The sequence below is a fragment of the Eublepharis macularius genome, chromosome 11 (genome assembly GCF_028583425.1).
Source record: "Eublepharis macularius isolate TG4126 chromosome 11, MPM_Emac_v1.0, whole genome shotgun sequence".
Classification (NCBI taxonomy): Eukaryota; Metazoa; Chordata; class Lepidosauria; order Squamata; family Eublepharidae; genus Eublepharis; species Eublepharis macularius.
In genome coordinates this window covers 77823655-77839586 of record NC_072800.1, presented here as the reverse complement: position 1 = coordinate 77839586, position 15932 = coordinate 77823655, and the positions used below count along the sequence as shown (strand labels likewise).

The following is a 15932-nucleotide window of genomic DNA, read 5'->3' as shown; positions in this document are numbered from 1 at the left end:
TACATGCTATCTGGCAAGAAGGAATTCAACATGGGATTCCTGTTTATGCCAACAATCCTTTGCTCCACCGCCCTACATTTTCTGCCTAAAGTAGCACTCTTGTACTCACTTCCATCTATTTATAAAGTCCATGAGGGAAGAAGCATCCAAGAAAGAAACTGACACTATCAAATAACTTCTGGATCTCATATCTGATTGTCTGTTGTAAGATTGATAATGCATATTAGCTCTTTCATCCATTGGGTTGCATCCAGCCAGAATGTTTGCTCAGTCTTGCCTGCTTCCCATCCTTATTACCGCTCACATCACATGTGGCTTTTGTCTGTGCAGATCCCATGATGCCAACCCAGCACAACTTTTTGGGTGGCCACAGACCCTCCCTCCCTTTTTCATCAGTGGAAATGGTGGTTGGATCCAACCCATTATCTTTTGAGTCACAAAGAGTGCCTTGTAGGAATGTTCCTATGTTGTATCAACAACTTTGCTTGGACACTTTGCGTGTAATCAGGGCTTTTTTCCTGGGAAAAGAGGTGGTGGAACTCAGTGGGTTGCCCTAGGAGAAAATGGTCACATGGCTGGTGGCCCCGCCCCCTGATCTCCAGACAGAGGGGAGTTTAGATTGCCCTCCGCGCCGCCGAGCGGCGTGGAGGGCAATCTCAACTCCCCTCTGTCTGGAGATCAGGGGGCGGGGCCACCAGCCATGTGACCATTTTGAAGAGGTTCCGGAACTCCGTTCCACTGCGTTCCAGCTGAAAAAAAGCCCTGCATGTAATACAGTACATAATTTGGTTAAATGACATCAAAATCAATGAGCTTTTAAGTAGCCTAAGAGTGGAAGCTTGTAGCCTCTTCCCTTGTACTCCCAGAAGGAAAGTAAAATCTGAGAGGCATTTCTGGAGTCTTAACCATAGCAGCTGAGTCCTGTTGTCATTTTGACAGGTATTTCTCACATCAGCAGACACATACAGTGGTATGAAAATAACATGTAGATATCAGAAAGTGTTGTGGGAGGCAATCTTGTCTTCTATGGATCAGGTACTCTTAAGTCAGGTTCTTTTTTAAGTATTCCTAGTTCAGTATGATCCTACAGATATTTATTCAGAAGTAAGTCTGGTGATATTCAGTGGAGTTTAATCCTTGGTAAATGTGCAGTTCAGCCTTAGCTCTGTAAATGAACAGCAAAAATGATCCAGGTTTTCCTATGAGCCTAGTGTTACAATTCATCAGGTAGAAACTATCACTGGAAAGCAATTTGTATTTGAGGAGTAGCACAGAGTCTTTCCTCAGCAATTTTACTAAATGTAAGTGTGGCGTAGTGGTTCATGTGTGAGGTTGGATGTGGGAAATGAAAATTTCAGAATGGCCTTGAACAATTCACGATCTTTCAGGCTAATGGACATCACATAGTTTTACTTTTCTGTTCTCAGCTCTTTGGAGGAATGTCAAGATACACGTGTAACAAATAAATACATTCCAAAGGTACATTTTTTAAAGAGGGATGTTTCTTAGGAAAGGAGTACGTTTACGTTTTTTGTTGCTCTGCAAGTATCAAACAAAAAACTTTTGGATCTTCTGCTTAGAAAGAAGATAGACAAGCTTATGTTACATTTGTGAAGACTATCTCTTCTATTTTACTGTTTGTCAGCGTTTTGACTTTTCTCTTACAGTTCAGTAATGTTCTATAAATGGGATTAAAAAAAAACTAATAATAATAGCATTGCTGGGTGCTAATTACTCTAGTATTGTCTTCTCGCACTAATGCTGGCTATTCCTTTCTGCTTTACTGAAGGCAAATGCCAGTCAGTTGTTTTTACAGTTGCTGTACTGGTGTTATATCTCAATGAGCCGTGGGGAAAGGTGGGATATAAATATTTAAATAAATAAAATGTTTATTTTCTTGTTTATTTTATAGCCATCAGAGGGCTTTCTGAGGTGGGATATAAATATTTAAATAAATAGATAAAATATTTATTTCCTTGTTTATTTTATAGCCATCAGAGGACTTTCGTCCTGGAAGTGATGGGAAGACACTGTGGGTATGTATTTTCCTCAATGGTAAACATTTCAGCACTTTCTAGTTCATGAACTTATGTGAATTTTCTGACTCTGTCCTAGATACCTAGCTCTTGTTAGTGCCTTAGCCTGTGGTGCAGACTGGGTTTTTATTCCTGAATATCCACCTGAGCAAGGATGGGAAGATCAGATGTGTGCAAAGCTTTCTGAGGTAAACCTTTATTACAGTGATTTTTTGAACTTTGCCCCAAGTAACCTTAGGCATCCTCAGAAGATTGTCTGAGCTTCCTCAGATCAGTAAATCCTAGAAAAACAGCTTGGCCTTGGGGTTGAGCTAAAATTGGGGGCCCGTTCCATGAACACTTTTCTCCCCCTGTGACATGCACCTTATTTTGATGATTTTTTCCAGCAGTGGTTTTTATGGGGACACAGAAGAGACAAGTCATACTGCCTGAGGCCTTTTCAAGTAGCCTGTTTTCTCTCGTGCACATACAGGTGGCAGGAGCGCTCCATTTTTGTAGCCCCAATTGACTGCAGCTTTGGTGTTAATTTGTTCCAAATGGTCATTTGTCTTAGCCGAATCTGTTTAGCTCTATGGGGTCACTGTTCTTGGGAAGAACATCGGCTATATATCAAACAAAAAATGGTGCTAAACAAAAAGTTGATAGAGGTTGCAAACAATGAACTGATTAATAAAAGATAAAGAAAAAGGGGAAAAAGGAGGGTTTCTCTGGAGAAACTGAGTCAGTAGTGTAGGACCTACTGGGTACCACAGGGTTCTCTGTTGTCCCCAGTACTCTTTAGTGTTTATGGCCTGCCATTGAATGGCATCTTGTGAAGCTTTGAAGGTGGATGTCATTGATAATCTGATGGCACCAAGCTCTGTATTTTATTTAGAAAAGCAGCAGCGGCAGCCATTTTCCAGCCCGAAGGGTCTGATTCGCTGAGCCTGGCTGAGATAAAATTATTAGCTTGTATCTGTAACTAACTAAAGCATCTTCCTCTACTGCAAAGAGCCTTCCTCATGCTTAAGAGGCTCTTCTTCTGAAGGGAAAGTCTTTGATGTTGGAGGAAGGTGTTTCTGTTAAGTGAGCAGAACGATAAGATATAAACTGAAATTTTGTGTTAGGTATATTCCAGGTTACTATCTGGTCTTATTTAAAAGGGTGGTTGACAGAGGACAAATTTGTTTGTTTGGCAGATCTGGCTGCACTTTTATCTTGTATGCTTTTTTTGTCTGACTGATAACTTGGTTGTAATTTGTTGCTTTCTTAGCTACCTTGTGTCTACAATATGTCTCAGAATCCTCTGCAGTGTGCTTGAATCTGTGGCAAACATGTAGGGGTGTCTGAGACAATGAGGTAATGTTGATTTATTACCCTGGTTTTGAAAAGAACTGATTTAACTCTTTTTACATCTGACTCTACTTTTAGACATCATATTGGCCCAGCATTGGATAGTTTGTGTTGAATGTTGTGTGGCTGCAAAGCAGCAGTTGGGTAGGGTCTGTAGGCTGATGTAAGCAGAAGTAGTGCATGAAATTATTCGAAGACTCTTGTTGAACTTTGTCTTGTAATACTTACTCTAATAATATTTTTGTGTTTCTTCCTTCCTAGAACCGTGCACGAAAGAAAAGGTTGAATATTATAATTGTAGCGGAAGGTGCCATTGATTGTCATAACAAATCTATCACTTCAGAGCAAATTAAGGAAGTAAGTCTCAAGCTCCCATACAGTTTACTGATGATATAAGACCTCCTCCTCCCATATTGTCCAGCCAGCCAGATAAGATCCTCTTCTCAAGCCCTAGAGCCAGTTTGGTGTTGTGGTTAAGAGTGCGGGACTCTAATCTGGAGAACCGGGTTTGATTCCCCACTCCTCCACTTGAAGCCAGCTGGGTGACCTTGGGCTAGTCACAGCTCTCTGGAGCTCTCTCAGCCCCACCCACCTCACAGGGTGTTTATTGTTGTGGGGATAATAATAGCATACTTTGTAAATTGCTCTGAGTGGATGTTAAGTCATCCTGAAGGGCGGTATATAAATCGAATGTTGTTGTTGTTGTTGTTACTACTACTACTACTACTACTACTACTACTACTACTACTACTACTACTCTCGGTGTCCCCCTCTGCAGAGATGAGGTGGGTGGTGACCAGAGAGACTGCTTTTTCAGTGATGGCAGCTCACTTTTGGAAAGCTCTTCTCTTTGAGGCTTGCCTTGTATCCATCTTACTTTTCTTTAAGTAACAGTCAAAACACTCCCCTTTACCTGTCTTTTAACTATTTCCCATCTCCTTTAGCTGTTCTGTGGTCTGCTCCAAGCCTGAGGACTTCTATAGATATTATTTTAGACTGCTCCATTTTCTTTATGCTGCTTACATGCCCTGGCATGTTTGCATTGGCTTGATTGGTTTTTTTTGACTTGATGATGGCATTATTTTATTTCTTTAATTGTGAGCCACTTTGAGCAGGTTCTGGAGAGGCAGCCTATATATTTTCTCAATACATTAAAGAATTAACTGAATTCTGTTCATCCATACTGTTCAAAGTCCATGCCGCTTCTCTGTGGTCATTGTTCATAACATATTTATACTTTCAGGTCCATGCAATAAATGTATCATCAACATCATTGAACTGTATTGTGTGCAGAGCTAGGAGGGAAAATGTTTCCACTTTTTTGCTGTTTTTCAAAAATACAGCCCAAGCTCCTGGCTACATATGTATTGAAAAAAATGTATGAGATCAGTTTCTACAGGCACGAGATAGTCAATGGCTGATGGCCCAAGGCTTCAAGGGATTCTGCTAGTCTATTTGGTCTGTCTCTAATGGCCATCTGGTAACCACTGTGCTGCCCTGGAAGCATTTTTTCTGGTTCCTGTGTGCCTTATCCATTTAAATCAAATTGAGGTATGATGCTTGCCCATCGATTGTCTCAGAAAGAAAAGCAAATTATTTCTGAAAGGGATAAGACACACTTATAATGTCACATAACAGTTTCCAAGTTTTCATTGGTTCCTATGTAATACTCCAGCTATGCATTAGTCCAGGTGTATTATAACTGTAAAATGTAAAGCTGTTATTGCTAGATGGTGACATTTGTATTGTAGTGTCTGATCACCCATGACAAGGACAGTTTGTAAGGCAAAATAGATTTCTCAGCCCTGGAGTAACAATTGGAATAGAGGAACACCCAGGAATATAAAGTTTACCAACACTGTTCTTATGCATGGACATGTAGTATATATACATATGATGTGTGGGTACATGTATATCAGACAGATTATTTTAAAGATCTGCAAAACCATTCAATGTTAGGCTTGCCTGAAACTGCAACATAATAATAGAGATTAAAATTGGAGAGCAAGTGTTATACTTTGTCAATGGTACTTACTGGAATTGTTGAAACCATTTGTAGATATTTAATTCATATCTGTAATAAGTACTTGAAGGTCCCTGTGGAAGCAAAATTATTTTTACACATATCAGTTGGCCAGATATTCACACTGCAGAAACGATAATAGAATATTTAGCTTTAAATGGATTTGTCATCCAATCTCATTTTAAACCAACCTTAAAGGCATGGAAAATTAAATTACTTTAACATTCCTGGAACTGGGTCTTGAAAAAGACTTCTAGAATACCTGATGCTTCCTGTATTTCATTTGTTCAAAGATCATTCAGATTTCAGTTCCTAGAGATGCTGTATTGGTAAGTTTCATAAAGTATAAAACGAAACAAACAATTGATGAGACGCAGGTCACAAGTGAATTTCTACAATCCTGAAAAAAGCCCCAGGTTGGCAGAGAAATCTAAAATCGAAATAAAGAAATAGGGTATTTAAAACCCCCAAATAATACAAGCAGCATCTGTAGCTTTAAGCAAAGAACGTTTTTAGTGGCTGCTGTTAGGCAACAGCATTGCAGGCTTTCAAGACATGCCATAGCTATATGTCAGAAAAAATTACTTTGTTTCCAAAACCTGGCAAATATAATCCTGACTGCCATTATCAGATTTAGAACCACCACTTGATATCCCGTAGGAACTCTGTTCCCCGCTGCTGCTCACATGGCTGGTGGGGACAGGCACCTGAAGAGGCTAGAGGCAGGCCTGAGGTATGCATGTTTTGCATATACTCACCTGTCATGTGGGAAAATAGCATCATTTCCAGCACAATGTGGAAGCAACGTGGAAGCACCGGGGCCCATTTGTCCTCAAGCACTGAGTTTGGGGCCAATTTTTAGAGAATTAGCCTCTGTTGCTTCCAAATTGTGCCAGAAATGATGCTATTTTCTGGTGATGTAGAAACACACAGATTAAGTACCTGCTGCCCCCCTCCCCATGCCCCCTTCCCCCAGTTTGGCCCCCAATAGGAACATAATTAAGTAACAGTGTTTCAGGACTCGAGGCCTAACTGGAACCTCTATTTAACATCTCAGCTTGCTCAATTAAATCCGTCTTTCTCAATTTCTTTCTTTCCCAGTGGCTTATTTATTAATAAAAATTCGTTAGAAGGACTGAGCGCAGTTATTTATCAACTGTGCTACAAATCTAGCATAATCTATCCCCCAAGGCTTGCGGGAACAAACTGTTACACTAAATTATGGGCTTCAGCCAGACAGTGACTCAGAAGTGCTATAAAAGGATAAAATTCATCACTGATGAACTGTGAGTAAAATCATTCCAACATGACTAGGCTAATTCAGTGTGTACATGAATAGTCATAAGCTGAACACGGTGAAACCCTTTTCCTGCATTTACAAGGAGCACAGAAAAGTATACCTTATCAAAATTGTATAGTCATCCTAATCCTGATTTCGGTTGCTAATACATTCATGTCTGTTCAAATAATTTTAATGCCCTAGATTGGGGCTATTTGGATACTCTCTCCCCCATGCTGTGTGGTCTTCCTGCTTGCCATACTCCAGTTTTCTCATTGTGCATAGAAGTGAATGCCTAGACCAAGCAGTTCCAATGTATGGGAACATCTCTTACCTTGAACGCTGAAATCTCTATTTATCAGTAGCAGCATCAAGGCTTAGGATAGATCCCATATTCAAATAACTGTAGGATTTCTTGGTTTGGGATTTTTCTTCTATACATGGTGAAGGAAGGGAGCGTGGAAAATGCCCATGCTTGAGGCGTGCCCTCAATCTTCCATGCACAGAGATGTGAGAGAAGGAAAAGGTCAATTCCTGAACAGACCGCCCCCCCCCCCCAAGAGCCTGCTAAGCTGCCCAGTCCAAAGTCTGGGAGATGAGATCACTGCTGCCAAGGTTGAGGGGCTCGATCTCATTGGAAAAGAGTACCTGAAATAAACTGGATTCTTCGGAAATGCCTAATGCCTGGGCAAAAGGAAAGGTTCCCTCAGATCTAGAGTTGGGAAGCAGGAAATAATAGCAACAAGGAATGGGATAGGGCGGGCATCTTCCCTCACTCTGGATCTGTTGCTCTGCATCTGCTTTCAGCAGTCGATATTTTTACCTCAGTCTTCTAAGGTGTGTTGTCGACACTTTTTGTTGTTGTTAGTTGTCTTCCCTCTCTTCAATTACATAATTTTACCAAGATGATTTATTTCTTATAAGAAATGTTTCAGGCTGGAGAGAAATGATATTTTTTTCAATGAAGGTGGTGTGTGATAGATACTAGTAATGGCATACACATTAATTTATTTTATCCCACTCTTGGTTCAGTTGGATTTCAGCTTCGCTGCCTGCAGTTTTTCAAATTTTGGGTTGTTTTCCCTTGCCTGAATGTAAGGAATTCAGAGATTAGTTTACCTACTGTAGAATTAATGGGGTTTGTGCCAATTCCCACATTAATATCAAAGAATTTGAAATTAATCATAAGCTTTATGTAGGCCACACAGTCTTAAAAGTTAAGTTAGGATTTCCTTGCACAGTGATATGCTTGTGTGCTGCTTTTAAACCTGTTACCTTTCTTTAACTTGTATTTTTATCTCTTTTGCAGCTCGTGGTGCAGCGGTTGGGGTATGATACTCGTGTAACGATCCTTGGCCATGTTCAAAGAGGAGGCACTCCCTCTGCTTTTGATAGGATTTTGGTAAGGGGACAGAACCAGCCAGTTTCAGAATTCTGTAGCACTTGATCGGTCTTGCATAGCTCCTTGTTCAGTCTCTTAGAGAGTAGCCAAGATAGCGGTCATGTGCAGTATGTAAAAGTAGCTCAGAGCAGTGCCTTGGTAGAGACTGGGACTATACGTTACTCTGTTGGGCACTGACTTGTGATGCAGATACGTGTGTACTAGGGAGTTTTCACATTGCTAAACATTTCATGTACATTTAGTTATGCTTTGTTTCAGAAAGATTTCAACTCTGTGCTCAGCTTTATGCTTGTTGAAAATTTTCTGCTACCATTCCCTATTGTACCTTTCATGAAATGTCCTATGTGTTGTTCATTATTGTACTTTGATCAGTGAATGTCCTAGCTGTACATTATATTGTATTTCACTTGCACTGTGTAATCCACCTTGGATCTCAGTAAGAAAGACAGACTATAAATACATCCTCCCCTCCCCCCCTCATTATTATTATTGTTGTTGTTGTTATTATTTATCTGGCTGATGTAGAAAAATTCAACAGGTAGCTTGTAGGTGTTGATGTCCAAGTCATCATCTCCTTGTCCAAATTTACTTCTGCATTTAAAGACTTGTGAATGAATATCTGTCTTGTTCTCAGGCAAGCCGCATGGGTGTGGAGGCTGTCCTTGCCCTTCTAGAGGCTACACCTAAAACTCCTGCCTGTGTTGTGTCTCTGTCTGGAAACCAATCTGTCCGCCTGCCATTGATGGAGTGTGTGCAGATGGTGAGTTGCTGGGAGGGAACCATTCGACTAGTTCATTAACAGTATGCTGTTGAGAGCAATCAATGGCCGGTTGTTACTTAGAGCACAGGGGAGAGATGAGCAAAGTGCGTATCTGCATTTAGCACAATGAACCCTTGACATGCCTTCAGTAGCGGTAGTTGAGTTCCACAACCAAGAGAGATGCCGTGGCAGTTATATTTGTAATCCAGGTGACTTAGAACATAACAGTGGTCCACTTGTTATCTTGGTGGTGATTATCTTTTAGTGCCATCCTCAGAACACTTTCTTAGAAGCAAGCACTGGAGAATAGACTAGAGTAGGATTCTGAGTAGACCTGCTCAGGATTGCTCTCTTTCTGTCTTAACACGCTTGTGGTTTCTTCTTCAATGAACGCGCAACATGCAGTAGATAGAAATGATTGTGCCTGTTAGAAGGCACTTTGTTGAAATGGGACATTCTATATGACACAGTCCTATAATGTGTGTCATGATATCAAGAACCCACTGAAAGATGTCCTCTTTTTGTACTGATTTTTATTTTAAAATTATCCTACCTTTCTCAAGTGTTGAATCCAGACAGTTTACCAAAAATTAAAGAATGCAGTGTGAACAGTGAATCAAATGACCTGTGAAAGCTACAGAAAATGTAAGCGACTGGCAACACAACCAGTGCTGCACAAGGTTCGGTTGCTTAAAGTCTCACTGAAGTCACTCAGATTTAAGCAGCCTACCCACGTGAGCAGGTGGCACTGTTATCGCCTGTTTCTTGTTGCTTGTTCTGAACTGCTTTATAATCTTGGAACCTCTTAGAAGGCACGACTTACTAATGTTTGAATATTGATTCTTTGCTCAATTTTCCAAGACCCAAGAAGTGCAGAAAGCCATGGATGGAAGAAAATTCCTCGAGGCTGTGCAACTGCGTGGAAGGTATGACTGTGTGTGCCACTGTTAGAGGAGACTATTCTGGGTCACTTTCCATGGAATACTGCATTGCAGTGTCCTATTCTTTTTATTTATTTACTTGGGAAATGAAATCCTGCCCACAAGTCATAGCTCTGGTGGGGTTTTCCTGGCAAGAGACTAACAGAGGTGGTTTTCCATTGCCTGCCTCTGCAACCCTGGTCTTCGTTGGAGGTCTCTCATCCAATTACTAACCAAGGCTGACCCTGCTTAGCTTCTGAGATCTGATGAGATCAGGCTCTCCTGGGCTATCCAGGTCAGGGTTGTTTACTTACTTACACAGAAAATTTTAAGCCAACCTGGAGCAGCACACACAATAAAAAATGGATTGGATCTAGAAGAAGAGTTAATGGAATCAAATATAATTATCTCTTTCTCCCACTCACGCAATGCATCAGCTGCAGAGGAAGAGGGGGGGCGGTAATTGTACCTGATTCCCACCTCATCACTGCAGCAGTCCCTCCTGGGGCACACTGCTCAGAAAGGAGTTCAGGAGAAATGGCAAGCTGCACAGGGAAAGGAAATATTAGGAACGCTCCATTCTGACAGCTGCTTCTGTGCATTCCTCCGCGAAATCCAATCCAATAGGCCATACTGTTTTCAAAGGAAGCTGTGTGTAAAGCATATCACAGTAATCTAACCTGGATGTGATCACAACATGGCTCACTGCTATAGCTGGTGTATCAATGAAAGCTGATGAGAGGCATTCCATGCCTTGGAGGAGACCTGAGTCGCTAGCTCAGGATCTAGCAGTACCCCCAAGCTACAAACCTGGAGTGGAGTGCAGCCTTTTCAGCACTGGCTGTGTCCTTGGGCGGCTTTGTCATTGACCAGCAGCACCTCAGTCTTGTCTGTACTGTTTCCTTTTTAATAGCTAACAACCATGAAAGAAGCAAGACAAAACATTTCATTCGCCACAAGTTCTTTCTACCTAAAATCTCCAAGTTATGGGATTTTATTCCTAGGCTAATTTGATATTAGAAAAGGAATAAAGCACTAATATTATCTCTGCCAAGTTTAAAATGCTGTTTAACGAGTATGGCTGACAGTAAAGTCTTCACAGATAAGGAGTTTATGTGCTTGGACAGTGCATAGTTATCAGCTATGAAAGTACATAGCGAAGAACAAGTTTGCTTCCTAAAAGATCCTCCCAAGAATCAGATAACATTGATCTGTTGTCTTTCTTGAATGTGTAATAGCAATACTATGGAGAATACATAAAATATACAAAGGGACTCCTTGCCTTTTTTCCTTACAAATGAATCCGTACTTTTTATTAAAACATAATGATTAAAATCTAATATGGTCCACAGAAGCCAGTTACTGTTTTAGTGGTTAAAGCTTGTTCGCAGGACGCCAATTGCTCCATCCATGGCAGATACTTTATCACTATCCATTATAGTGACAAATTCTATTGTTTCTGTGACACTTAATATTATACTTTGAAGTTTATTATTTTAGCTGAACAGAATAAGAAAAATAAGTACCGTACTCTGTCCATCCATCCCTGGTTTAAAGGGCTACCCTACTGGTGGGCCAAAGAGCCAAAACTGAGGCTGTTTTTTTGTGATGAAGTTAATTTCTTATTTTTATTTTATTTTAAGCATTTATATGCCATTTTTCTTACCCACCAAACAGATGACTTAAAAGACAGTTGAATATTGTAAAGCAGAAGCTAAAACAAGAATTTTAAAGTAGCTAACGCAAATGCCACCCAGACTAAGTGGGGGGTTTGCAGTCCTTTTGAAATGTCAAAAGTAAGAGGAAGATCATTCAACTGCCTAGTGCAGTGTACTGTGCAGGGCGCAGCAGAAGTTCACAAAAGGTATTATACCTCCTAGTATTTTGCGGGGTTGGGGCAGGGGGATGCACAGTACGTATAATCCTCTAGCAATTGTTACATTTTGTAGATTCAGTTTTCTGTTTTCAGGTTAAATATTCACTTCTGCACCTGATGAGGATGTTTTCCTTTCGGGCTTGTCCAGAGTAAAATGAGAGGAACAGGAAAATCATTCACCTTCCTCCTATTAACCGAAAATTTATTTTGAAAGCCATTCTATGTTTAATTAAGGCCCTAACAGTGGCTAAAGTAGTAAAGAAAGTTAATAGCTGCTGTAGGCTCTCATCGTCTTTTAAAATCATGACTTCCGGATCCATCTCCCTTTCACATGCATTGATATATATTGAAATAACATTGCTACTAAAAATGCAAAAATTATGTTTATAGGAGTTTTGAGAATAACTTGAACACTTACAAGCTATTGTCTACCAAGAAATCAGCTGCTGAGCTTCCTAAGGTATGTTTTAGATCTGTCCAATTGTCTTCTTCATTTCGAATGTCAATAGTATATGTGTCTTGTATTGCTGCTCACTTTGTAAACAAAAAACAAATGTGAGCAAAATGTTCCAAATTTAGAGAAAACTTTATCCATGGGAACATCTGCTATTATGTTTAGTATGACAGATCATGACTTGTATAGTGAATCGAAGCAGGGTAAGCAATGATATGTAATCTTTGACAAGATGCTAGATTATTGCATCAACCACTAGACCTTTACAAAAGTGTCTTTACTAAAAGTGACATTTCTAGTTGTGAACAGGCTGGATTTATAACAGGGGTGGCCTTATGTACATATGTGCTATCAAGTCGCAACTGAGTTATGATGACTCCAGCAGGAGGCTTTCATGGCAAGTGAGGAACAGAGGTGGTTTGCCATTGCCTTCCTCTGCAAAGCAATCCCAGTCTTCCTTGGTGGTCTCCAACCCAAGTATTGACTGGGGCCCACCCTTAGCTTCTAAGATCTGATGAAACTGGGCTACACCATGCTGCCTTCCCTTGGGGTGGCCTTAGATATTCTCATGGTGGAAGCCTCCACTGCTATCCTTCTTGCACTCCTGTCAACACTGCCTTGTCTCACTACTCCTGCCCCTACCCAGGAGTGTAAATAATAATACTTCCCTTCTCCCTTTCCCCAACAAGCAAACGTTTCCAATATAGCTTCCTCAAAGAGTTCTGGAAATCCAAATGAGCATGTTGGAGTTGATGGCCTATGATTCAGGCTCCTGGGAAACATGAAGGGAAGGAGTGTTAGATGCTCCAGATGCAAGGAGCAGAGGAAATAGGCAGCTATGGGAGGGAGGAGCAAGACGTTCAGTGCTCAGCTGCCATTGATTGTGAGATATCCATTTTCAAATGTCTGGAGTACATTTTATTTCCTGTGGAAAAGAGCAAGAGTACAGCAGCACCTAACATGGCTACTTTTGATCTATTTTATTTCCAGTTTGCATAGTTCTGAGTAGAGATGGGCACGAACAGCAGTACGAACTAAAAAAACCCATGAACAGCCCAATCTGCTGTTCGTGAACAAGCTGTTTGTGAGGCCCCATTCTAAACGAACAGGTGGTTGTTGCAAGCCTTCTTCCTTGTTGTTTGTTGCTGTTCATTAAGCCAGACAGTCTGGCACCTGCAATCAATTCCCTTGGAAACTTAGGCAGGGATTGTCTGAACTCTGAACTCCTGCTGTTGCCCTGGAAATCCCAATCTAAACCCAATTTAGCTTGATAGGCAGGTCTTCCTTCCAAGTGTGGACTGGCGCTCCAAATTTGTTACAAGAGGAAAAGACAAGGGGGGAGGAAGGCTCCCAGCTCTGGCTTTCAGGGAGAGAGAGCTGCTGTTAGAGAGACAGGGTGAGTGCATTGGAGCTTGAATTTTCTTTGTGTGTGATGGGATAGGGATCTACCCCTTCAGGTTCCAGGGCTGCTGCCAGGCTCTGGGGCCAAGCTATTATTTATTATTGGTACATTTCCTGCTGCCTGCTCAGGTAGGGTTTCTGGGAGTGGTGCGGTAGGGATATTGATGACTGGAAGAGGGCCTGCTGGTCCCCATGAACAACAAACGTGTTTGTGAACAGGATCATGTTCTTCAATGTTGGTTGTTCGTGGATGGCAACGAACAATGAACACCATATTCATTTTTTTTCTATTCGTGCCCATGTCTAGTTCTGAGTCATATGCTTCTAGAAGAATGTGGGGCCAGATAATGTTGAAATGGCACCTACAGTACTCTGTTGATCTATGATTTGGTCTTTATGTATTTGCTTACATTAAAGCAAAAGTTCACAGGTGGCTACAGCACTTTTCACTGTATGTAAATTACTAAGACAGCCTGATTGTTCAAATCTCCTGAACAAATCTAGTGGAAGATCAACCAAGAGTGCACTTTTCAAAAGAAAAGGCTGAGTAGCATTTTAAAATCGAATTCATTTAGCACCAGTATGCATGTTGGATGGATGAAATACACTTACTGGGGTCAATCCAACCATCCTCACGAAGTTTTCCTCCAACTTAAGTGACACTTCCTCCAGCGGAAGTGTCACTTAAGTTGGAGGAAGGCTCCTTAAGCAGGAGGAAGGTGTCAAACTTTGCTCAGTCAAGTGGTGGGATAGGGGTTGGATCTACCCCACTTTTTTTTGTATAACAGCTTGATAAGTAGAAAATGTCTGCAACCACAGCATTACTTTAATTTCTTTTGTTCTCTTTAACATGATAGTATCTTGTGTTGTGTATATATTTTTTTAAGCATGAAGCAGTTATTCTTAGCAAGATCTTTATTTTTGCATGGCAATAAGACTTGCGATATGCACTGTTTTGCTTAAACTTCAGGCGTGGGCAGACACAACATAAGATGTACAATTTTGCACCTGACCTACTATAAAATCTCTGGTCTAGCTGCCATTTCATGACTAAGAGGGTGGAGTGGGCTGGAGCAGTTTGCTCTGCTTTATTACTTCTCTGCCCTCCAAGAGACAAGAAAGGCATTAAAGCAGCATTGAAATGCCTCCTGTAATTTTTCATTTATGCTACAGAAACTGTCAAAATTATAAGAATCTTAGCCATTCTTGTACTAGGTGTAAGAATGGAGTAATTACTAGAAGCTGCGAGAGAACAGATCAGGTTCTAAACACCAAAAACTATAGGCACTTTATCAAGGCTTAAAATAGGCATTTGGATATTAGCATATATTTTGGACCAAGGAACCAAGGTTACAAATCCATTTTTCTTAACCTTCAAATGTTTTTAGTTTTTTAAATTACACACTTTAAGTTTTCCAGGGTGTGAGCTTTCAAGAATCAAAGTTTCAAGGGAGCTTTGACTCTCAAAAGCTCACACCCTAGTAATCTAGTTGGACTCTAAGGTGCTACCAGACCCGAATCTTGCTCTTCTACTACAGACCAACACAGCTACCTGCCTGAAATTTTAAGGTTTGGCTTCAAAATCAGGAGGAGTCAGAAAGATTCTGAATGTCCAATGAATGGCTGATGACTCACCAGCTTAGACCACCAGGCTGTATTTGGTTACCTGCCTACTCACTGCTGCGAGACAGGCAGGACTTGGCCTGGGGGCCGGTGCCACTTGCAGACCAGACCAACAATACTCCCACCTCTCTGCTCCCTGTTAAGGTGCTCCCATGGGAGGGCTCCCCACTGCCAGCCCCTGGCTACGTGGCCCCGCCACTGAGAGGCTTGGATGCTGGGGCCTGTGCAGCCTGGTGTGATGATGTCACTTCTGGAAGTGATGTCATTACACAGGGGCTAGGAGTGCACTCACTTAATGTAAGTACTGTGGGCTCCCAGCTCCTCAGGGTCCGGTATTTGGACGGACATCATCTGGCAACCCTAACCATACATTCAGTATAAACAATCATGGTATGAACTGCAGTTTGGATCAAGTTATAATCTTTTCTTACACTAAGGATTACTTTATATACTTAAGGATGTTTTATCTCCTTGTCTTGCAGACTAACTTCAATGTAGCTGTTTTAAACGTAGGCGCTCCAGCAGCGGGGATGAATGCTGCTGTTCGTTCCACTGTAAGAATTGGTATAACTGAGGGACATAACATGTTTTCTGTCACAGATGGATTTGAAGGCTTTTCCAAAGGGCAGGTTAGTAAATATTCTCTATTCTGTTTTTCAAAATATTTAAGATTGTGCACACCCGATATCAAACTCTTCAAGCAGCATGCAATATTCCTACTGTTGAAATACAATTTAATACAGATAGATTTCAAATGGACCAGCAGTAAAGTGACCATTGAAATAGCACTAAAATCAAAACAGAATTTTTGAAGGAGGCCCCTCAA

At 41.0% G+C, this 15932-nt stretch overlaps 1 protein-coding gene across 3 annotated transcripts in view; it reads left to right on the top strand.

Moving 5' to 3' along the window:
• PFKP (phosphofructokinase, platelet) overlaps positions 1 to 15932 on the top strand; it is a 75588-nt gene that overhangs the window by 35292 nt on the left and 24364 nt on the right. For all 3 annotated transcript variants that reach the window (XM_054991896.1, XM_054991895.1, XM_054991897.1), the window contains exons 6-13: positions 1992 to 2036; positions 2116 to 2224; positions 3630 to 3725; positions 7980 to 8072; positions 8707 to 8832; positions 9694 to 9758; positions 12019 to 12088; positions 15589 to 15735. In XM_054991896.1, the coding sequence (XP_054847871.1) occupies positions 1992 to 2036; positions 2116 to 2224; positions 3630 to 3725; positions 7980 to 8072; positions 8707 to 8832; positions 9694 to 9758; positions 12019 to 12088; positions 15589 to 15735 (751 nt within the window). The remainder of the gene's footprint in view (positions 1 to 1991; positions 2037 to 2115; positions 2225 to 3629; positions 3726 to 7979; positions 8073 to 8706; positions 8833 to 9693; positions 9759 to 12018; positions 12089 to 15588; positions 15736 to 15932) is intronic.